General features: G+C 40.4%; 2 protein-coding genes across 3 annotated transcripts in view; one reads left to right on the forward strand and one right to left on the reverse strand.

Annotated features, from left to right (window-relative positions):
- Window positions 1-2,590: 2,590 nt before the first annotated feature.
- Window positions 2,591-20,051, reverse strand: UBA5 (ubiquitin like modifier activating enzyme 5). 2 transcript variants are annotated; one of them, XM_081971088.1, is made up of 12 exons: window positions 19,758-20,051; window positions 17,621-17,666; window positions 17,446-17,535; window positions 12,506-12,615; window positions 12,265-12,351; window positions 12,105-12,189; window positions 11,721-11,825; window positions 10,353-10,480; window positions 9,784-9,919; window positions 9,249-9,324; window positions 8,380-8,486; window positions 2,591-4,857 (listed from the first exon to the last, which is right to left on the reverse strand). In XM_081971088.1, exons 1-12 carry the CDS (start codon window positions 19,904-19,906, stop codon window positions 4,774-4,776), a joined length of 1,203 nt encoding a protein of 400 aa, XP_081827214.1. In that variant the 5' UTR covers window positions 19,907-20,051; the 3' UTR covers window positions 2,591-4,773. The 2 variants fall into 2 exon arrangements, with proteins under 2 accessions (XP_081827214.1, XP_081827215.1); XM_081971089.1 differs by lacking the exon at window positions 19,758-20,051 and having other exon boundaries at window positions 17,451-17,535; window positions 17,621-17,662.
- A 343-nt stretch (window positions 20,052-20,394) lies between these two features.
- ACAD11 (acyl-CoA dehydrogenase family member 11) overlaps window positions 20,395-23,927 on the forward strand; it is a 61,025-nt gene continuing 57,492 nt past the window's right edge. Inside the window, exon 1 of the mRNA XM_081971076.1 lies at window positions 20,395-20,675. Within this exon, the coding sequence (XP_081827202.1) occupies window positions 20,539-20,675 (137 nt within the window). The 5' untranslated portion in view covers window positions 20,395-20,538. The remainder of the gene's footprint in view (window positions 20,676-23,927) is intronic.

Here is a 23,927-nt window from a genome sequence, read left to right on the forward strand (position 1 = left end):
ACAATGATAATGGGGGATATTAACTACCCTGACATCACCTGGGAGGCAAACTCTGCACCAAGTAGAAGATCTGACAGGTTCCTAACAAACCTAGCAGACAACTTTGTTTCCCAAAAAGTAGAGAAGGGAACAAGGGGGTCAGCCATCTTAGACTTAATTCTCACTAACAGAGAGGAAATGATAGGTGTTGAAGCTTCAGGAACCTTGGAGGCAAGTGATCATGTAATATTGGAATTCAACATTATGCAAACACAGTCAAACTAGAGTTTTGGACTTTAAGAAAACTAATTTCAATACATTTAGAGAGATCTTGGGAAGGATTCCATGGACGAGATTCCTCAAGGGGAAAACAATTTAAAAGCTTGGGAAATTTTGAAAAGAGATTATAAAAGCCCAGTCTAGAACAATATCAATGAAGAAAAATAACAGCTCTCAAAAGAAACTAGCATGACTGCATAAATAATTATAGGGACAAATTGAAAGACAAAAAGGACAAGTATAAAAAGTGGAGAGAGATCACTTCTGGTTCCTGTAGGTGACGGACGTGTTGTCCGCTGCTCATCTCCCTGGTGGGCTCTGTTCAGGAGCACAGGGGGCCCTGGAGGGGCCTTCTGCCACAGGGTGGCTTGCTGGAATCCCCCAGACTCGACGGCAGTCGGTGGGGGTGTTTCCAGCTTCGCCCCAGGTGCCGGGGAGAGGGGGGGCATGAGACAGCTGTGGGCTGTCTGCCCTTTCACCGAACGGGCTCTGGGAGGAAAGAGCTAAGCGAAAGAAGAGCGGCTGAAATGCTGGTGGGGAGTGATCCACCCTAATCTCCTTAATCATCATTAACAGATAAGCAGCAGACTATTGTAAATTTTTGTTCAATTTGAAACTGGAGGATTAGAGGCGGGTATTTCTCTCTCTTTACCACCACCCCCCTCGGCAAAGCAGCATTTGAATTATCTATATTGGAAGGGAGAGAGAATAAAGGCTGACTTGCCACTTGTACTAACTATCTGAGAATGATTGATATCACAGCTGCAAGAGGTGATCGCTGAGCTGTTTTCTTAAAAGGAAAAAACTTTATGGAACTCCTTGTTCTTCTCCCTGCGAAAGGAGGAGCCAAGGTGGCGCCCCTCCGTCTTTGTTTTTATACTTATAAATGAAGTCTGCCTTTTGAAACTACCTTTGGAAAAAAAAAACTCTGGTAATTGTCTTAATCCCCCCTCTGAAGGTGCTCTGGACCTCTCCTGTTACGTGGTCTTCCTGATTAATTCTGACTATTTGACTTTTCCTCTTTCTGATGTACCTTCATGCCTTGGAACTGTGAAGGAGAACTAACTTTTTACTTTTGGATTTGCCTGCCACCTGGGACCGATACAGCTGCATGCTCCACTGACACCATTCTCTTTGTAAAAGACTTATCATCTCCGAACGCAGATAAATGGGGCCCAAAAAACCTCCAACGGGCAAGTCATTCTCGGCTCCTCCCTCTGCCACCTCCAGTCCAAGCATGCAGCAGACGAAGATTACTTCATTGTTACAACAAGAAGGGACTGGAGAGAGCTCAAAAGAACTAACCAAATGTTTCAGGAAATTATGAGGGGCCAAAATGAGTTGAAAAAAGAGGTGGCAGATCTTAAAGATGAACTCAGAGCTGTACAACAACATTTAACAGAAAACAAACAAGGAATTGGGGCTTTGGAGGAGGGGGCAGCTGGATTGGGGGAGGAGGTTAAGGCAGTCCGGGAGGGAAATTTAGAATTGGAAAATTTTATGACAAAAATAGAAATTGAAAGAATGTCCTTTTTTCTCAGATTCCAGAACCTATCAGAGACAGAAAATGAATATCTTAAGGATATTATGAGTACAATTTTAGCAGAATATATTAAGAGAAATAAAGAACAGTTGTGGTGGGATATGGATCTGGTTTACAGGATTAATTCAGCATATACTAGAACACATAATGTTCCAAGGGAGGTACATGTTAAGTTTATTAGGAGGACCACAAGGGATGAGGTGCAAGGGGCCCAAAGGGTGGGACCATTAAAATATAAAGATAAAGAAATCCTAAAGCAAATTCCAAAAAAAATAAGGGAAAAAAGGAGGAAGTATTCCTCCTTATCAAAGAAATTATACAATAAAGGAGTTTGGTTTAGATGGTTATTGCCAGAGGGAATGTTGATTTTTTGGGAGGGAAACAGAATCAGAATTAATACAGTGGAGGAGGCTGAAGCCTTCATTAAAAAAACATAGTTCCCTCCTAGAGGATGAAAATAGGGGAGGTGGTGAAAAAGGTAGTATTGTTCAAGATATGAAGGAGGGGGGGCTGTGGCTCCACCTGGGGACAGGGAGGAGGGAGCAATATCGAAAAGCTCAGGTCACAAAAATAAATGAATTTGAAATACTATGATAATTGTTGATATACTAGAAAGTGACAAAGAAAGAGATGATTGAACACATGGATGATATAATGTAAAACAAGATTCTGTTTATGCTTATCTTTTATACGTTGTTTTTAACATTGTAAAAATTGTGAGATTTGGGGGGATTTCTACCACTAGCACAGGAGCTGCCAAAATTTTCTTTGTACCCTTTTTACCTTTCCCCTAAAAATGTTCAAAAACCAATAAAATTCTTTTAAAAAACATATTTAAAAAAAGTGGAAAGAGGGTCAAATAATTAATGCAGAATGTCAGCAAATAGCCTGAGCCTGTAAATATGAAGTGAGGAAAGCTAAGGTTCATAAGAAACAAAGATTTGCAACAAAAATAAAAAATAACCAAAAAAGCTTCTTCCAACATTTTTCTTAAAAACATAAAAAAGTCAAGGGAGAAATGGCAAGAAGGTGACAAGCAACAGGGAGAAAGCAGAATTACTTGACTCATTTTTTTTGCAATTGTCTTTACACAAAGGGAAAAAACAGTCCAATTTATCAAAAGCAGCATCACAAAAAAAAAAAAAAAAGATTAGGAACACAAGTTAAAATTGGGAAGAAAGTGGAAAGTGAACACCTGTCTACCCTAGACAAATTCAAATCACCAGACCAGATAGATTACACCCCAAGGTTCATTGTTTCAAATCACCAGACCAGATGGATTACACTCCAAGGTTCATTGTTTCAACTGTTAAATAAAATGTCCAGTTATGCAGATGTACCTTTTAATTTAGGATGCAAAATATAAAATTCTATCAAATATACAGAAATTAGTTATGAGCCAAAGTATAGACAGATAAATGGATACAGATATAAATGGAGTAACAGACAAGTGAGTTTAAATAAACATGCTAAACCATGATTTTTAGTATACTATGGCATTACCAGCCCATGAAAAGTGTGAAACAGATTCTATGACCGTGAAATAAACACGTTAGTTTTGTTTTCTTTACAATTATGTAAAATCCAAAATTATGTTTTGAAATGGAAGTCATACTGCTAATGAATGACTTTCAGACTATCGATTACCCATTTTGGATTAATACAATTGAATTTCCTTTAAACTACATATTCTGTATGTAGATGCATGACAACAAATCAAGAAAATTAATTTTGGATCACGATTTATTGCTCTTGCTGAATGTAAAATAGCAAAAGAGCAATCTTCCTGTTCTTTCGTAAAAAATTGTGTGTGCAATATAAAACTAGTCTTGCACAACTTTGCTCATTTTGGCTTCCAACAGTCATGATTACTCTTCAAGATACGTAAGATTCAATCTCAAAACATAGAGAAGGAACTCTACACTTAATTCATGATTTAGCATTATAGGTAAAGTAGAGTAGTATTTCAAAAATTAAATATAGTTACAACTAGTGAAATCTTTAATTTTTTAAACATAAGGGGAATTAGAAGTTTTGCCAGATTACTTTATATTTACTTTACTTGTACTACATCTAATAAGTAAACTTTTACCATTCATAAAATACCTTTGTGCTTGATTTGATACATCACTATCATTCTCATATATGTATTGGGTTGCTTTAATGCTTTCTGGAAGTTTGAATCCTCATAGCTTCTAATAATGTATTAAGTTATGGGAATTTAATGACACACCGTGTTTCCCCGAAAATATGACATGTCCTGAAAATAAGGCCATACCACATTTTTTGGGTGAGCAAAAATACGCTCTGGGAGTACGCTCTGCTGGCAACGAGCCCACAACCATAGAGCATATGCCTAGAGCAGCCTCTGCTGGAAGACTTGGTTTGGAAGCCGCCGAAAAGCCCATGCCGGGATGGCGGTGGGCAGCAGCAGAGGTGCTCTGGCTCTGCAGGGAGAGCTGGGCCAGGGCATCGTGAGGCTGGGAGCATGGGAGCAGAACAGCCACTCATGCAATCCCCCTCTCTAGCCGTGCAGAGCGCCATTCACTGGCATTTTGAAGGTGCCAAGCCGCGGGAGCTGGGCACCGCCGACCCCTAGGTCAGTGAATGGCGCTGTGCCTGGCTGTAAAGGGGGTTTGCCGGGTGGCTATTCATGAGCGTGGTCGCTTCATGGCTGCTGTGTTGCACTGCTGTGACAGCGCAACACAGTTATTCACCCTGAGACTGTGCCCAGCTCTTTAGGAGCCCGCTCACAAGAGAGCAGCCGCCCGGCAACCCCAAAACAATAAGCCCTCCCCTGATAATAAGGCCCAAGCCATATTTTGTGGGTCAAAAGAAAATAAGACCCTGTCTTATTTTCGGGGAAACAGTATCATCAAAATAGAGTGATAAATATACAAAAGGCCAAATTTAGTCAGAAACAAATAGCTATAAAGCACTAAAATTAACAGGTCCTTGACACATTCTTTATACTATATATTCTTCATTTTAGCAATAAGTTCTTCAAGACTTTCTTCAGATTCTTCAACCATTTCTCCAGCTGGGACCTTCTCTTTCTGTTAATGAGAGAAAAGAAAAATAACTCCTTCACATCCAATTCACCCAAAGAAAAACAGAGTTGTAAGGAATCTTGATAGTCTTCTAGTCCAGTCCCCTGCTCAACCAGAGGAGACACTATACCATTTCACACAATTGGCTGTCTAATCTTTTCTTAAAAAATCCTGTGATGGAGCATCCACAACTTCTGAAGGCTAGTCTGACTAATTGACTAATTATTCTGTCACGAAATTTCTCATGTTCTAAGTTGATTCTCTCCTTGATTAGTTTCCACCCATTGTTGCTGCTTCTGTCTTTATGTGCTTGGGAAAATTGATTGACAACCTCTTCTTTCTTTAGATATTGGAACACTGCTATCAAGTCACCACTAGTCCCTCTTTTCCTTAAAGTAGAGACACCCAATTCCTGCAACTGTTCATGTTTTAGCTTCAGTCCTCTTAAGCATTTTTGTTGCTCATTTGAACTTTTTCTAGAGTCTCAAAATCTTTTTCATATTGTGGCAAACCAACTGGATGCAGTATTCCAACTGTGATCTTACCGAGGCATTATAAAATGGTAATAACACTTCACATGATTTTGATTCTATCCCTTTATTCAGAGATGTCAAACTTGATTTCACTGAGGGCCGCATGACATCGGAGGGCCGGGATGGGCGTGGCCAGGGTGCACGTGCCCAGTTTGATATCACTTGTGTCAGGGGCACCTGTGGTGGCCTGAGTGCTCTGCCAACGAAAATGGGCTCCCAAGCTCCGTTTCCAGCTGCGATGGCCTCCTGTAACCCTCTGGCAGTTAAAAAGGAGCTTAAGAGCTGCGTGTTGTCCTTGCAAGTTCTGTTTCTGGCTCCAATGGCCTCCTGCAGCCCTCCTGAACTCCATTTTCACTGGCATTGTGGGCCGGTCCTTCGCTGCTTCCAGGGTGGCCCCACGGACCAGATGTAAGCTCCCTGCTCTGGGCCTTGAGTTTCATACCCCTACCTTTATTAATGCAACCTAGAATGGCATTTGTTTTTTTTTTTTTTTCAAAAAGTTTTATTGGTTTTTTTAAAAACATTTATGTGGAAAAGGGTAGGTGGAATTACAAATTTTGGCAGTTGCAAATGTGGCAGACGCCCCCTCCCTCCAAACTCCTAGGTTACATCAAAATATCAAATCTTAATACATAATCATAAAAAGTCAGCATCTTAATTCTAGAAAGAATAATTTTCAATCAATCTATATAATTATAATATATAGTCTAGTTATAAATTCATTTTTACTTTCGGTCTGTTTATAACATTGTGATTTTCTTATTTATTTTTGTGATCTGAGCTTTCTTGGTGTTGACCCTTCACCCCCCGCTGGCAGAGCTCCGGCCCCTCCCGTGTCCTGTATGACCGTTGTGGTGTCTTCTGTTTTTTCTAGGTTGGCTTTATTTTTTTCCATAAAGGCCTGTGCCTCTATGGGTGTATTAATTCTGATTCTTGTCTCCTCCCAGAATATCAGCATACCTTCAGGCATCAACCATCTAAACCACACCCCCTTCTGGTATAATTTATTCGCCAATTGCGAATAATTTTTCCTTTTTTCCCTAATTTTTTTGGGAATCTGCTTTAGAATGGTTATCTCCCTGTCACAGTATGTCAATGTTTGCCCCCTTTGCACACCCAGAATTTCATCTCTTGTGGTTTTCCTAAGGAATTTAATGTGAACCTCCCTGGGTACATTATGTGTTCTGGCATATGCTGAATTCACTCTATAAGCTAGGTCTATCTCCCATTCCATCTGCTGTTTATCTTTGTGTATGTATTCAGCTAAAATATTAGTCATAATGTCCCTTATGTTTTCCCCATCTGCTTCTATTACATTTTGAAATCTAAGATAAAAGGACATTCTCTCAAACTCTATTTTCATTTGTTGGATGTCAAGTTCTTTGTTCCCCTTCTGTAAAGCCTCTACCCCCCCCCTCGCCTCCGCCACCCCACCCTCCACAAGGTCCAGTCTCTGTGAGTTCTTAAAGATTTGGGCTTGGTTCTGTTTAATTTCATCTTTCATTTCCCTTAACTGTTTCTTAATTTCCTCCTGGCCCTGTAGAATTTGTTGAAGCATTTGTTGAAAGTCTATCTCTGTAGTCTTGGGTTGCATCAGTTCTGTTATCTTTGACTGTGTAGCTGGGCTAGACGTTGCAGACGTTGGGGCAGAAGTAGCAAATCCAGGCTTTCCAGGAGGTGGTCTTTTTGGAGACATGGTTTTTAAAGCAAGGAAATCAGTCAAAATAGAGACTGGGCAGCTGGAGAAGTAGAGCAGGCAGGCGAGTCCAGAAGGCAGAGGATCCAAACAGATGGGGATTTCTTTAGTCAGTCTAGCAATAGATGAAAAATTTTTTCCCCAAAGAGTTCAGAAAAGAACAATCCACAAGAGATTCCTCTGGGTGACTCGGAGACAAAGACCGGAAGCCTGAATTTTAAAGGTGGAGTCAGGTTTCACAGTTCATGAAGACAACGGAAGTGTGCCATCTTGCCCTGCCAGCTTTGGGCTCAGAGGCATAATAAAGTTTTAAAAGTTCAAAAAGTTCTCAGTTCACCCATAGGTTCTGGAACTAAGTCCAATGAAAGTCACTTTTATGAGGGTGAGGCATCATTAGTTGGCTCTCCCCCCTCCTCCTTCCCCTGAGGGCGAAAGCAAAATCTTCTCAAGCCGCTTGTCCAAGGGAGGGGGGAAATCCCCCTCCCTCTAGCCGCACCTCTAGCAAAAGTCCGAAAGTTTAACTTTTTTTTAAAAAAAATGCTGAAAGGTCCATAAATTCAAAATAGAGGGAATGGAGAAGGGAAGCCTCTCACCACATTGCCGCTGCTTCGTTCAATAGCGCGTTCTCCGATCGGCATGGGGCGAGGCACGCGCACACGGGCGCCCTCCGAGACTGCTCCCCGGTGCCTAGAACGAAGCGGAGAAGCCCCCGCCAGCCGACGCCGACGCCAGGACCCTCCGCGAGCCGTTCCCTCGGCAGGACACCTCTCCGGGGCGTCCTGTGCCCCCCCAGAAGCGGGGGAAGCCCACCGGGAGAGCGGGAGCAGGCAAAGGCTTGCCTGTCGCCGTAGCCGCCGGAACCGGAAGCCGAATGGCATTTGTTTTTTTGAAGGTTACAGCAGGCTATTGACTCATATTTAAGTAACTGCCTACTAAAATTCTATGCTCCTGTTAGTTACTATTAATTATTACTTTTACCGAGACAGGTATCACCTATTTTATATCTGCATTTTCTTGTTTAATTGTAAAACCTTACTCATTAAATTTCATTTTGTAATTTAGGGCCCATTGTCGAGCTCTTTCTGTATCTTGAGCCTATCCTTCTGGAATGTTGACTTTTTCCACTAGCTTGGTGTCTGCAGTTGGTGAATTCCCCTTCTGTATCATCTAAATCTTTTATGAAGATATTGAAAAGTATAGGGCCTAAAACAGCCTTAGGATATCCCATTGCATACTTTCCTCCATCCTTCCTTCTTGAAACCACATTTCAAGAATTTGAATGCCAAGAATTTTTATTACCTTGTTTGGTATTGTGTAAGCCAACATAATTCCTTCTGGAAGATCAGGAACTGAACTAGAATCATCTTTCAGTTCTTCTTCTGAAATCTCCGAAACTAACTCTATACCTGAACATCCCCAAAAAACATAAAGACAAAAATTGTGTAATTAAACAAAATCATGATTATTTTAGAAAGTTTTTAAAAATATAACAGGTTTCTTGACTAATTTTGCTCATCTCTGGCCAAAGAACCGAAATATAAATAAATAATATTTAGAAAGTTTTACTGTGTTTTTACTGCTATTTATGTGGCACTAAATAATACCAAGATATCCACATGATAAACAGTATGGCCATTAACTTTTCTTCTTATTAACAGTATGTCCAATTTTTCCTGCATTTTCTCTTGTAGAAAAAAGTAGGCTCATGTCCTTTAATGGCTTAGTGATGCCCTAAAGAAAGGATGGCATACTGTAACTTACTCCCTCACAAAGTTTCATGAAATAACCAGCCTGCCTTTTGGTGGGCATTTCAAGGCAAACAGTGGCTGTCTGTATTCTTCTAACTTCTAACTAACCTCTTAAACCTCCATATTATCTGTGAGAGAATATGGCTTGCTTTCAAATAAATGTTATTTAGCAATGTCCTCTGAAAATATTGACAGAGCAATTTGACTCTGTCCACTAGGATCAGGTTTCTTTCCTAAAATTATCCATTGTTCCCGTCTACTGTAAGAAGTTTTGAGATCATTTTATTGATTTCTTTTTTAAAATTGTCTGAGGATCCTCAGGTACAAAGAAATAAAATGATGCCACCACAAAGGGATTAATTTTAAATAATGAAATATAGGAACATGAATTATCTTCATGAGTCTTTAAAAAAACATCACCCCAATCATTGTCTTCATGAACTATTTCTTCTTCCTGGTCTATTGATTCTTCTTCTAGATTCACTGCCTCCTTTTTCTGGAAATACAAAGATACCAAAACTAACAAAAGCTTTTTAATAACACAAAAACAAAATTAAATAAAGGTAGTTCTCATTATCTGTGAGGATGCTGTCTAATTTAACAATTGTGAGCAACAAAATTAAGAATAAAAAAATATTTAAAAAAATATTTGTGCACCTGCCATTTTGCTCATGGACAGAATGCATACATGACTCAAAAAATCTTCAAACAAAATGACAAACTTCAAACTGAAGATATATGGAACCTTTTGCAGAGGATAACAAGATCTGGTCTGTATTTACCAAAAGTGGATATACAAAATCACTATCCACTAGATAATAATGATTACCTGAAATTTATTTATAATACGTGGGAGAAAACAGTATACCAGACTTCTTTTTCCTTAGCAGGTTCTAAATGAATAAAGCAACTCACTGGAGAACTAAGGGATTTGTTTTTGGAGTTTGTATTTTACCTTATATTGTTCTTGCTGCATTCTGCAATTTCGGTCACTACACTGTGGATTTGGTTTCATTGTCATGGTGGGAAAGAAATCCTGCAGTGCATTATAGCCGAGGTAAAAGCTCACAATTCCAAAGTTTAATAAATATCTGGAGAAAATGTAAGGAGAAACAAGTTTAAAAACTTGTATCAAAATAAAAAATCAGGTTCAAAATATTTTATTCTAGAAGATCCATTGACAAAAACTAAGCTCATCAAGGTTTTAAAATTAAGGCAATTTAAAGATTAGTTTAGATTAGATTAAATTAGCTTTATTGATTAGCCATATCAAAGTACAAGGTTCAAACATGTATTACCAATAAAATCTTATAAAAACAAATAACAGTAGGATAAAATACAATAGTTATAGGATAAAATACAATAATACATACTTAAATATGTAAAATAGAATAAAATGACGTAAAATTATATTTCTGTGTCATCCTGCAATCTAGCCCAATTAGGCGCACATATGTCAATCTCATTTTAGTCAGAAACTGCTGTATTAAATGTTGTTTTCAACTTAAAGATTTAGCCACTTACTTCAAGACATTTTGCACAAGAAGACCAGCAACCACTCCCATAGTGGTGGGAAGACTGGCTGCACAAACTCCCTCTCGTTTCAGAGTTTTCTCATCTATGTTTGCAGCTACGACAAGTGGAGGTGCACACTAGCAAAATGAAAAAGATACCCAAAAAGATGCTTATAACCATGTGTTTACAGTATGGAAGAAATATATTTAAATCATTCATCTGGGCTAAATCCCAAATCCTGACAAAAGCTCAAGGAGGTTTGGAATTACTGAAAATAGACTGTGACACAGCCAAAATAAAACAGTTGTAACTCAGCTTATTTTAAGGTACTTAGCCATTGCTGTTATGCTCACATTGATTATGAAGTGTTGCAATAACAATGCTAGCTAGCATTGGGAAATAAAAATTTTAATCAGGGTATCATCAATCTTCCAATTAAGAGATTTTTTATCATCAGATCACCACCAGCTATTCTAATCAGAATGCCTTATATGTTTTATGACATTATGGGAATAAGGTATTTGAAGCATTATTAAGCAGTGATGAACCAGCCTGAGTGAGAGCAAATCCAAGTATAAATAATTATTGCAAGTTAGGAAATATTGTAGAAATTGTCTAAAAACAGCAATTGGTAAAATCTGGGGGGAAAAACAGCATGAGATGAATTCCAAGCTCTGGCTTGGAAAAAACTATGGTTGCTATTGTCAAAGAGAGAAAAAATGGTCAATGTGGTATTTTGTCATATTCCTCTCTTATTTTATTGTCCAAATCCCACTTTTTGGATACAAAAGATTATGTATCTTGCATGGTCTTGAAGCAAAAAATGCATACAGTAAAGTATGGTACTTGAAAAGCTATACTAGATCCATGTCTGAATCTAACCTCAACTCTGGAAGCCTTTTGGGGAACTTTGGGCCAGCTACTCACTCATTCCAAATTACTCTCAGCACTGTTCTGGAACAATTGGAAGACTGAATGCAAACATCTGAACTGCAACTGAAAATATAATTATAACTAGGCCTCTCTTGAGACCTTTCTAGATCTTTTAAAATTCTGAAAGCAGGATTTTAAAGAAGACTGACTTTTGAACACTTTCTCAAAATAACAGAAAAGGAAAAGAAACTTCTGAAGACAAGAGATTGTTTATTGTTTAATTTACAATTCTATTCCCAATGAAAATGCATTAACTATATCTCAAGCTGGAAGGTATTATGGACCAATATGTGGATGCAAATGAGCAGGCTAGGACATTTCTGTAGATCTCAAATCCACTATGAATCTAGTTGGAAGCCTTTGCACTGCCCTAACACATATACATTGCAATTAATTGGACTTCTCTAATAGCAGAAAAGAACATGAAGTCAGATAATTACATACTGCAAAACAAGCTGATTCACCAGGTATGATCAGCTGGATATGACCAGAAACAGCATTTTCGCTTACTCCCGACTCCATCCATATTTGTCCAATCTCATTACAAGCCTTAAGAAAAAGACATGTCATTTGATTTGCTAAAAATAGGTATAAGAAACATATACAACTTGCACAACATTAGGCAGAAACCAGGGACTGCAAAACCTAAAGAGTCCACACAATGAACGAAATCAGTCCAGGATTGTAGTGCATTCATGCTTGAATTTTGGATTTTTCATGCTATCATAATTTTCTAACAACAGATACTCAATTTTTATTGGATAAGAATAAGCAAGCACCAATTACGATTCATTAATGAGAGTTCTGAATACTTAGTTATTTACTTACAGTGTTAATTGCCATACGAGCTTCAAAGTTATCCACACAGCTTAATAGAAGATCCACAGATTTTCCTTCTTGTAATCCACCATTACTACAGTATTAATAAAACCAAGTCAAACAGTGCCATTATGCATACAATAAATACACTTCTAAAAATTATTTTTACCTGATCCTATTCATAAAATGCTGAAAGTTGTCCACAGTAGTGATGTTGTAATTATGTACTTCAAAGCAGACATCAGGATTAATATTCCTTTAAAAAAAAAGTTGCTATTTATGATGTTCACATAAATATTTCTTAAAGACTTTCACATTAAATGCAAATTTCTATCTTTCTGGTAATATTTTTTAAAGTTGGAGAGAGACATCCCCTGAATACTTGAAAACCCATTTTCCCCATCATATACCTTAAAGTGTGTTCTGCTGCTTTCACTTTGCTCAGTCCAGCTTGCTGGGGTTGAAAAAAGAGCCTATTCATATTCGCCAGTTCCACCTTGTCATAATCAAACAAGAGCAGCTAAAAAAAATATACAATAATACATATAGTTTCCATTCATTTCTGAATAAGACCAAGTCCTGGTTCTACTAATATACTGTATATTTATACTAATTTATGTGTGCTTTGGAATGGTCTACATAACACCAAATTAGCTCATTAACTAATTTGAATTAGAGAGGATTGTTCTAGTCTAAGAATTATCATGTAAGTAATCTGTCTCTTCCTAGCTCATAGTTCAGATGAAAAACTAAAATAAGATAGTAGGCCATAGGTAATTCCAAAGAGTAAGCAAATTTAGTTAATATAAATAGTTACGGCACTCATGAAAGGAGCTGTTCTATATCCACAGAAGTAGATCAACTCTGCCACCATTTTCTCAACTACCACAAAATTGATTCTTGGATCTAACAAAATATGTTAGATCCAGAAAGCACTAAAAATACTTGCAACTGATAAGCAATCTTTTAGCAATATATTTATGCAATTATCAATATCCAAGGAAGACTGCTTTCAGATTAGGTGATTAGTGAATATCAAATTGACAAGTAACAACTTTTCTAAACCACTTGTAACTATTTCTAAGTTTGCAATTTTTAAATGGAACTTGACTCTAATTTATTTCAAATATTCATTCATTTTATAAACTTCTAGGACAGGGTGTCAAACTCAAGACCTGCAGGCCGGATCCAGCCCTTGATGTGGTCAGATCTGGCCCACAGGGCCATCCTAGAAAATGTAAGGGGCCAGCGCATGTCGCTTCGGCCTGATCTACCTGCATCACTTTGGCCCAGTTTACCCAATGTGAAGAGGAAACATTGGGCCAGGAGTTTGGGAAGTGGCATCAAGCTGGCCATGCCCACCCAGTCGGCCATGCCCACCTGCCCCCCACTGAGGTTAACCACAGCCTTGATATGGCCCTCAATGAAATTGAATTTGATACCCCTGTTCTAGGAATACGTATTTTATAATGAGTAAGCTCCCATTTATTCCTTACATGTCTCTTCAGAAATATGTGGATAAAAAGAAGTATGTGGACATTGATTATTCTGATGGATAACCAAGAACAAAATGGGAGAAGTATTGATCTCCTCCTGTTAAACCTTAGAGCTTTGATCAGCCAAATATTTTAGACTGGATTTTGCATTTTGTCCACCTATCAACTCCTTCCCAAGGAATTGGGATAGACCACTGTTGTTTGATGGTGTTAAAAAATGTCATTGCAGGATGTAAGCTGTTGCGAGTAAAGTTGCTTTTGACTGATGGTGATTTTGTCAATGCTAATGGAATTTAAATGGTGCTCCATGTCTTGAAATTGTGACCAAAGCACCTATTACTATTGATACTTATATTTGGTATTCTAATTGTATTTGCATGTATTTTTATTTTGTGATTTTCAACTGTTTCACTTCTCTTCTGCGGTCTTCAAGTATTGCATCATCCACTATCCAGACATTTTGTTTATCAATAATTGTTAAATTATTATTCTGCCTTTTTATATATAATTCAAGGCACTGAATATTGACTGTCTCTAATTTTTCTCCCTAGCAAACTTATGAGGTGGATTGAGTTAAGAGAGAGTGACTGTCCAAAGTCATCCAGCTGGTTTTCATGCTTAAGGGTAGTCGAGAACTCAGTCTCCTAGTTTCTAGAACAGCTCTTTAAGCGGTATATCTGTCAGATCCCTAAAAGTGATACTGCCATTCAATTGGGAAGAGGAGGGCCTTGGAGTCGATTTATTAGCCGTGTCTGTGACCACTGATATTTTACAATTGGTTTACTAGTGCCGAAGTGCCTTGAGATCCCCTCACCTTTGGGGGGAATGTTTATGATGACCATGTGGGACGTTTCACTTTAATGTCTAACAGAAGATAGCCATGGGAATGTATGTTTATTCGGCACCCAGGGCAGTTGATAAAGGAAACATTCTCACACTTGTGTATTGGTTAGAATTTGCATGGGAGGGATCACTACTGCTTTAATTCTACCTGCATTGCCTAAGGGGGTTCAGATGTTGCTTTGAACTTAATCGTTTCCATTCTTCTTAATAAAAGGTTCCTTTTAAAATACTCCATTTCAAGAGTCTTCACTTTCTCAAGTTAGGAGAGGAGCCCTTACATAAAGCAACATCTCTGCAAAATGGTCAACCTGGAGAAGCAATATTTGCTCTACCAAGAGGACCCTGTAAACCATGTATGAGCACAACAGTGAGCAAGGGAAAGCTGAATGCTGGAAGGAGACGTCAAACACCCCACCCCCCACCCCCCGCAACTTGAGGCCTGCTCCATGTACCCTGTCGGAGAGGATGAGGTGAACCTGGAGGACGCCAAAAATCCCCTCTGGTCAATCGGCATCGGGACAAAAGACGGCTGGGATGGGAGGACCAGAGGAGTCACTCTTACCTGTGGTAACCGAAAACCGGGGTGGAAATTGGAGGTAGAAGCCACCTCTGACCAGGAGGAGCTAAATGAAGCCTCGCTGAGAGAGGATCATCTGAAGAGACCTGTAACCCAGTTGGTGATGGAGATTTTGGAAAATCTCAACATCTGGGGGGGGGGGGAGCCAGAACGGCAGCAAAGCATGGGAAGGGCAGCAGCCGCGGATGATGCCAGGGAGGCCACTCCCCCCTGGGCCCTGCTGATCAAGCAGATGATACAGCAGCAGCAGCAGGGGACCCAGCAAACCCTTCCCCCCAGTTAGCGTGTGGATTGGGGCCCACTCCCAACCAACCCCGAACCCTGCAATTACAAAGAAAAACTCCTTCCCTTGGGGTGGCGTTTGATGGGAACTCGCAAAAATTGGGATTTTTTGTGGCACACGTGGTCACCTACATGCAAGAATACGGGCGTGATTTTCAAACCCAAGGATCCCGAGTGTGAGTGGTTACCCTAGCCCTGGAAGGAGCCGCTGCCAGATGGATGGTGACCCTACATAATGCCGATGTGGTAGAACTGCGGGACTTCGACCATTTCATTATGGCCCTGTGACAACGTTTCGAGGACCCCTTCACAGACCGCAAAGCACGCAACCGTATTAAAGTTGTGAAGCAGGGACAGCGACCAGTGGCAGAGTATACCGAAGAATTCCTAGATCTGGCATGTTGTGTGAACTGGCCAGAGGATATCCTGGTAAACTGGTTCAAGGATGGGCTGAGTGATGACCTCTACAATGCCTGCGTGGCCCGAGGTGCACCGAACCACCTACATGAGTTGTATCTGACTGCCGAAGAGACTGAGATCAACATGGCCAGGAACCAGTACCGTGCGGGGCAAGTGTGGAAGAAATTCCCACCCCAATGGAAGCAAGAACCTGTCAATCTGCAAAAGGCATCTTCTCAGAAACCCTCAACCTATTTCAAGTGTGGAAAGGAGGGGCACCGAGCTGCAGAATGCCATCTCAAACACTGGCTAGGAGACCAGAGCGCCCATTGGGGGGGAAACCTATGAAACCTGGCCAGCGTGGGAAGGAGACAGCCCTGAGGAGCAGGGAGATCGTAGAATCTCCATCCCCTCCCCTCTTTGAGGAGGAAACCCTGGCTTCTCAGGAGCAACCATAATCAATTGGAAGCTATCCAGAGGATGAACCACTGGTAAGCAAACCAATTAAACCGCTTACCCTCCCCCTAAGACTGTTTATCCGCAACTGGGAGAGGGAGATAAAAATCTCCGCTTTAATGAACTCAGGATGCAGCTGCTGTTTGATCAGCCCAGCCCTGGTAAGAAAGTTGAGGATTAATGTAAGGAAATTGAAAAACCTCATCGCTTTTTACCAACTAGATGAGTCAATAGCAGGAGTGAAGCCAGCTTCTTTTGCCACTGAGCATCTACAGATAGGCATTGGAGCCACAAAGAAATACTTATATTTACAGTGGCACCTGGCATGGAATGGCCGCCAGTTTTGGGCCTTGCATAGCTGAAAAAATGGAACCCCAAAATTAATTGGAAGCAAGGTACCATAAAAGTTCAGATGCACGTAACTTTTGCTGAGAATCCACACGAAGAAACTGAGGGGGCAGAGAACCAAGAAACAGCAATGCCTACTTACACTATGCCAATCCAGGGCATACCCAAAGAATAAAAAGATTTGGCTGAGGTTTTTAGCGAAAAAGTCTCTGACAAGCTCCCACCACCACCGCTCCACTCACTGTGTGATAGAAATCCTATTTTTTTCTACAATTCAGGATTCTTTGTCATGGTATCCTTCTTGACTGCCTGTAAGGATTAGGGTATAGAGTACTTGTCAGTCTGCTCTTATTTGTGGTCAAGGGCACGTCTACCCGAGTAAGAAATGCTGACAGGCTTGATCATCTTCCCTATGTTATTTATAATATGCATAAAACTGCAGGGAAAGGCCAGTCATTGATCTGGATGAAATATGCGGATTACACACCCTTAAAAACCTCACACCAGCCTGGGCAAGAGATGTGGTAGATAGCTTGACCCAGTCTCTGGGAGGATAGGAAACTGGAAGGATAGGATAAAATAAGTTCAAATTAATTCCAGAAAGCCAGAGTTGCTGTTCAAAAACCATGTAGCTCATGTTTTTAATGTAAACTACTTAGAATATTTTGAATATGTTAGAGTGAAAGTTGAATAATAAAAACAATGTCTTTTGAAGAAAAGTAGGATAATAGTATTACTGAAAATGTACATGTGAGAAGGCACACATTCTGTGAAATACAAACTGAGGAAATCTATCACAGACCATCATTTATATGTCCGTCACTCATGCATTACAAGGTACACTATCAATACACTTTCAACAAATGGCAATTCATTTCTCCTTAAACTGCCAATATTCTTATACAGGATTAAGAATGCAGTGTAATTATAATGAAGAAATGACCATTACCTTACCAATGCCACATCTTGTCAGCATTTCAGCAGTCACACTGCCAATTCCACCAACACCCACTATTGCCACAGCAAATGAACGGATTTTCTGTGATAAAAAACCAAAGTTTTTAAATGCTTTGCCCCATCAATAAAACTTTGAGACAAATTATTTACAAAAAACATTAGCCCACCTCATAATCTTTCACAATTCCCATTCTTTTCAATGCCATCAGGCGACTATAGGAAAGAAAAGAGAAGCAGAAAGAAAAAGTTTGTTAAGAAAAGATTTTTTAAATTCACTACAGGGCACAGCAGCTTCCCAAAATGAGATGAATTATTCCAGAGTTCATAAATATTTCAACTTTAAATCTCTATTTAGCAAATTGTTTTCAATGGCTTACTGCACAATCTGCAGATCTATCCTGTTGAAACTACAATCCATATGAAAGTATAAATTAATTTATGACATTCGGAAAGAGATAATTATGAGTTAGGGTATATGGGCATATGTAAATATATACAATACACCAATAGATTTCTAACTGTTGTATAATTAAATTTTGCCTTCTATAGAGTTGATTGTACATCATTTTTTATAGTTTATTGTTTTGTATCCAGATGATCCTTGACTTACAACTGTTCACAGTGATCAGTTTCAACAGTACTGAAAAAAATGACTTATGACCGTTTTTCACACTTACAACCATTGCAACATCCCCATGTTCATGTAATCAAAATTTAGATGCTTGGCAACTGACTCATATTTATTGTCCTGGGATCATGTGATCACCTTTTGTGGCCTTCTCATAAACAAACTCAATGGGAAAATCAGATTCATTTAACAACTGTGTTATTAACAACTACAGTGATTCACGTAGCAATTGTGGCAAGAAAGGTTGTAAAATGAGACAAATTCACTTAACAAATGTCTTACTTACCAATATAAATGTTGGGTTCAATTATGGTCATAAGCTGAGACTACCTGTATTAATCTAATGTGCACAATAACATTTTGATAATATAACAGCTTTCAAATTACTGTCCTTCTTAGTTGTGGCATTCTATTTACAGAATGTCCTACTCAAAGAGGCTCAATTTAGCACATACTGTAAATTATTATTATTTTGCTATCTGTGCTATTTATTCTAATTTGCTGGCTTTTGTTACCTTTATAAAAGTGTAGTCTAGCCAATTAAAATGTTATTTAATAGGTTTAAAAAGTAACTAGTGTAACAGAGCTTAAATTCTTTACAGATCGTCAAAGATTACAGAACTGTATTAACTACTATGCTGAAACTAGACACAGCCATTAACTTATCATGAATGTTAATAGTTGACAATTCTTGCAATTCTTCCTGCTGACAAGGAAATTATACCTAGAAATGATTTTTATCATGTAGAAACATGCTTTCCATGATAACCTAGCAGGATGCTGGCAATGATAAAAAGGAGGCAATGTTGTCTGGGGCATACTGAGATAAAACAGTAGGGAGTGTCAAGACAACAAGAAGTGATAATACTGTTTTACTATTGCACTAGTGGGACCACACTTGGAATACTGTGCCCAGTTCTGGTCGCGACCAGAAAAAATGTTGAGACCTTGGAAAGTGTGCAGGGAAAAGCAATACAGATGTCTGGAGATTAAATCATGATAAATGGGAGCTAGGTATGCCTAGTCTGCTGAAGAGAAGGATCATGATAACTGTCTTCCAATACTTGAGTGGTTGTCACAAAGAAGAGAACAGGCCTATTTGGAAGGTCACCAGGAGGCAGGACAGGAAGCAACAGGTGAAATTTGTCAACCTAGAAATAAGGAAAAAATTTCTGAAGTGAGAGCAATTAATGGAATAGCTTGTGTCCTGGGATTGTGGGTTTCCATCACTGGAGATTTTCAAAAATAGACTGGGCAATCATTTGATTGGGATGTTATAAGGCTCCTGCCTGGATCAGGATTTTGACTAGAAAATCTCCTAGGTACCTTCCAGCCTTATGATTCTATGATTTAAGGAATATTTGTTTGCAAAGCCCATCACGATCTCGGACAGCTGGCTCACAGACAGATCCTTCCCCTCACGTAGTATTGCTGCTTCAAAGAATGAATGTGAACCCTTCTGCCTGCAAACATTTCTATGATTAAAAACGATGTTTTCTCTGAACAAAAAAAAAAAAAAAATCCAGATCCGAAATCCCAAGGAAAAATTGGACTGAGTTTGCCTCTAGAAGATGCTTTCGTCCAGTTGGCAAGGGAAACTAAAGCAGCCCCACCAATGGCCTCTCCCCTTCGCACGTCGTCCTTCATCCAGACCTTTCCTCGGCCACCACACTCACCTGTACGGATTGGAGTCCGTCACCTCGGGACTCATCTCCGCGATCCGTGCTCGCAGGCCCCGACTGCCTCCCCTCTCCCGGATGAGTTCTTCCTCCAGCTCTTGGATGCGGCGCCGTAGCTGTTCTACCTGGTTCCCCGAGGTAGCCATGATCGGAATTCCCCTCCACCCAAAACTTTTTCCACCGCAACTCAACTCAGCTCAAACCAGTCAATCCCATCAATAGAGACACGTCTCTGTCCTCAACGCTTCCTGGAGTAGCAGCAAAAGCCATCCCCGTCACAACACACTTCCGGCAAACACTGTTCCGGCGTTAAAAGGTTTCCGGAAGGGTAACATATGCTTTCAACTTATGGCACTTTTTAGAGGGCTAAGCAAATGCAGTCCAAGAGAAATCTACTTTCTCTCTTAGTTTTTAACAGAACTGCTGTGTAGCCTTTCTTTACACGGCCCACGTCTGTTGACCTACCACTTCCCTCATCCAGCAATATATAACCAAGGATGATGGGAACTGCAGTCTATTTACATTTGGAGAACGTCAGGTGAATTCTCGAAAGGGATCGCAGCTATAAGAAATATGTTGTTTCGAAACGTGCGGTGTTATGAGGAGAGCATAAATTGCGTAGAAAGCCATTCACCATACTGCACGGGATCTTTTTGCTCACCTCCAAAAGTGGGCGGTATTACGTTCCAGGCGTAGAAAGGGGTAGGCTTTACCTCCTGCAACCTTTGTTCTGCGAAAAGATCAGTCGCTGGTCTGAAGCGAATTCACCTCCGCAAAAATGGCAAGTGAACCCGATACGACTGAAGTGCGGGAACAGCACCGATTTCGCCAGGAAGCCTTGGATGACTACCTGTGCCGTTCCCTACCTGGGTTTCCCGTGGAGCCTCGCGAAGTTCTCACGATCAGACAATACAGGTAAGGGCTCCCTGTCGCAGCGGGGGAATCAGGAGGAGGTAATCTCTCCCGGTCTCACCTGCCAAGTATGCTTGTTTCTTTTGAGAAAAAAAGTCACAGCAGCAGGATTGATCTGTCTTTACACACTCCTGAAGGAAATGTCCGCGAACGGGATCCACACGTTTGACCTTCCTCAGATTTCTTCATTTGCAGTAGTAGGATGCCATAGGAATAAAAGGGAACACGCTGCCCAAGTATATTCATTGTTTTAAAGTGAGGGAGATAGTTGAGGAAGGCAGGGCAGTCTTCCAGTCAAATTCTCTCTGGTGCTGATCGGGCTTCACAAGGTTGTCTCTAGCCTCCCCCAAGGATAGCTGGACTGACAAAATTCCTCACCTATTAATTCAAATTGCAGAAATATCGTATTGAAATGTCAAACGTATATTATTATCTGAGATTCTTTCATGGGTCCTGGCTACTTCATCACATTCATGAAATGTAGGGCAGAGGAAGATACCACACACACATAACTGATCATCTTGCTTCTTTTTCTATCTTTGAATTAGTTATTTTGCTGCTGATGTCTCATTATGCAGAAGATTATTTTGAAATCTGGATTGCTTGTATTAATTTAGTACATAACTATTTTGGGAATAAAATTATTTATTAGATTTACAGTCCCCCCTCTTCCTGGAGTTTAAAGTGTCACGTAAGCTGTTCTATTCCATTTCTCCTGTAGCAACAATCCTTGTGAAATAGTTTGGGCTAAAAATTAATAATTCCAAGTCAGTCTGTGACTTTTTATGGTTGAAAGTGTCTTTAGACTTACTCAAGTCTAGAGGTCTACTCCAACATTTTAACCATTTAAAAGGTTGAAGAGCAGTGGCGGTGCAATGGTTAGAATGTAGTATTGCAGGCTAACGCCGCAAACTGCCAGCAGTTCAATCCTCACCAGCTCAAGGTTGATTCAGCCTTCTCAGGTCAGTAAAATGACACCATCTGAAATAGAATAATTGCTCAATACTGTTCATATATACAGTCAAAATTAGTGCATGGAATTTGAATTGGACACATGCCACTCTCACTGTCAAACAGGGAAAAATAATGAAGGAATCAAAATGCTCTATGAAAATAACATCCAGAGTCTGAATGAAGAGGTTTATTACAAATACCTGGGTAGCCTTCAAGCTGACAATATCAGGCACAGTGAAGTTAAGAAGAAAACTAGAGGTGAATACATAAAGAGCATAAAGTCCAAATTCAATGGAGTAAATACAGTGAAGGCAATCAACACCTGAGCAATTCCAGTCACTAGATACATTAGAATATTGGACTGAACTGAGCAGAATTAAAATCTATGGATAGGAAGACCAGAAAAATAATGACAATTAATCATGCCTTCCTTGCAATGACATTGACAGACTCTACCTTCCAAGGGAAAAAGGTGAGTGTGGAATGTTACAAGTACTGTACATCAAATGGCTGAAGAAGAAGAAAAGGACATTGGAAGAATATTTGAAGGACAATGAAGAAGATGCACTAAACTTAGTATACCAGGAAAGCTTATTGACTACTGGAGAGACCAAACTGGCCTACAAGAAAGACCAAATAAAGAACAGAATGGAGCCATGGGAAGACAAAGCACTACATGGTCGGTACATTTAAAAATAACAGGGAAAGCAGATAATAAGCCCCTGAGTCTGGTTCTTGCCCTGTTATCTGGAAACAATTTGACCCTGTTGCTGCCAAAGAAGAAGACAGGATCCTAGGGATTATGCATGCAAGCACCTATGTTTTAGACCCATGTTCCTCCTGGCTTGTGAAAGCTTCCCAGGAGGTGACAGGTGCTTGGACTTTGGCGATGATTAATTCTTCCCTACAGGAGAGGGTGGTGCCCCAGCATCTTAAGGAGGCTATGGTCCGCCCTCTTAAGAAGCCATAGCTAGATTCCACCCAGTTGGATAATTTCCAACCTGTCTCAAATCTTACCCTGTTTCCCTGAAAATAAGACCTCCCAGGATAATAAGTCCAATTGGGCTTTTGAGCGCATGCACTAAAATAAATCCTCTCCCAAAAATAAGCTTTCCCTGAAAATATTGCAACATAGGAGCGGCTATGAGGTGACCACGCTTGCCGCCTCCTGCACCTCAAAAATAATAACACCTCCCTGAAAATAAGGCCAAGTGCTTATTTCAGGTGTCAAAAAAAAATAAGACTGTCTTATTTTCGGGGAAACACACTACCTTTTGGGGGAACGATGTTGAGAAGGTGGTCACGCAGCAGCTCCAGAGGTTTTTGGATGAAACGGATTATCTCAACCCCTACAAATCAGAATTTAGGCCTGGATTTGGGACAGAAACAGCATTGGTCGCACTTTTGGATGATCTCTGGTGGGAGTGGGATGGGAGTAGTGCATCCATCCTTGCTCTACTTGACCTTTGGTGGCTTTCGATATCATCGACCATGGTATTCTCCTGGGGCAGCTTCGGGGGATGGGAGTGGGAGGTCTTGTGCTATCCTGGTTCACTTCCTTCCTCTGCGGCCACTCTCAGTCAGTGTTAATAGAAGGGAAGAGATCCAGCCCTCACCACTGCTTTATGGTGTTTTGCAGGGCTCTCTCCACCCCTGTTCAACATTTATATGAAACCACTGGGTGAGATCATCCATCACCATGGACTAAGATATCACCAATATGCTGATGATACTCAACTGTACGTCTTAGCCCATGGTGAGTTAAGTGATGCCCTGTCCTCCCTCTCGCAGTGCTTGGCGGTTATAAGGGGCTGTGTGCGGAGCAACCGGTTGAAACTAAAACCTTGCAAGATGGGCTGGCTCTGGGTTTGGGGTTCGTTGGCTCAGAGAGAATTGCTACCTTTGGTCTTGGATGGGATGGCACTACCTCAAACAGACTCTGTGCGTAATCTGGGGTTTTCCTGGACTCACGACTCCTGCTCGAAGAGCAGTTGGCCGTCATGGCCAGGAGGACCTTTGCGCAACTGTGGGTTGTGTGCCTTTTCTTGGAATAGCGGTCCCTACTCACAGTCACTCATGCCCTAGTCACTTCCCGTCTTCACTATTGCAACACACTCTACATGAGGCTTCCCTTGAAGAGCATCTGGAAGTTCCATATGGTGAAAAATGCAGTGGCCTGCATGGTTTGTGCACGTGTATCACCTTTCCTGCGGGACATGCATTGATTCCCGATTTGCTTCCGGGTCCCATAGGTACTGATTGTCACCTTTAAAGCCCTTCATGGCTTGGGACCAGGTTATC

The sequence above is a fragment of the Natrix helvetica genome, assembly GCF_964273705.1.
Source record: "Natrix helvetica genome assembly, chromosome: Z".
In the NCBI taxonomy this organism is placed as follows: Eukaryota; Metazoa; Chordata; class Lepidosauria; order Squamata; family Natricidae; genus Natrix; species Natrix helvetica.

Bases quoted from the DNA above. Each gene is read 5' to 3' on its own strand.
- UBA5 (XM_081971088.1), bottom strand. From the start codon at position 19,906: ATGGCTACCTCGGGGAACCAGGTAGAACAGCTACGGCGCCGCATCCAA. The intron at 12,616-17,445 runs GTAATGGTCATT...TATTTTTTTTAG, and splicing joins CAAGATGTGGCATTGGTAAG to CTGCTCTTGTTTGATTATGA. The intron at 12,352-12,505 runs GTATATGATGGG...TTTTTTTTAAAG, and splicing joins GCAGCAGAACACACTTTAAG to GAATATTAATCCTGATGTCT.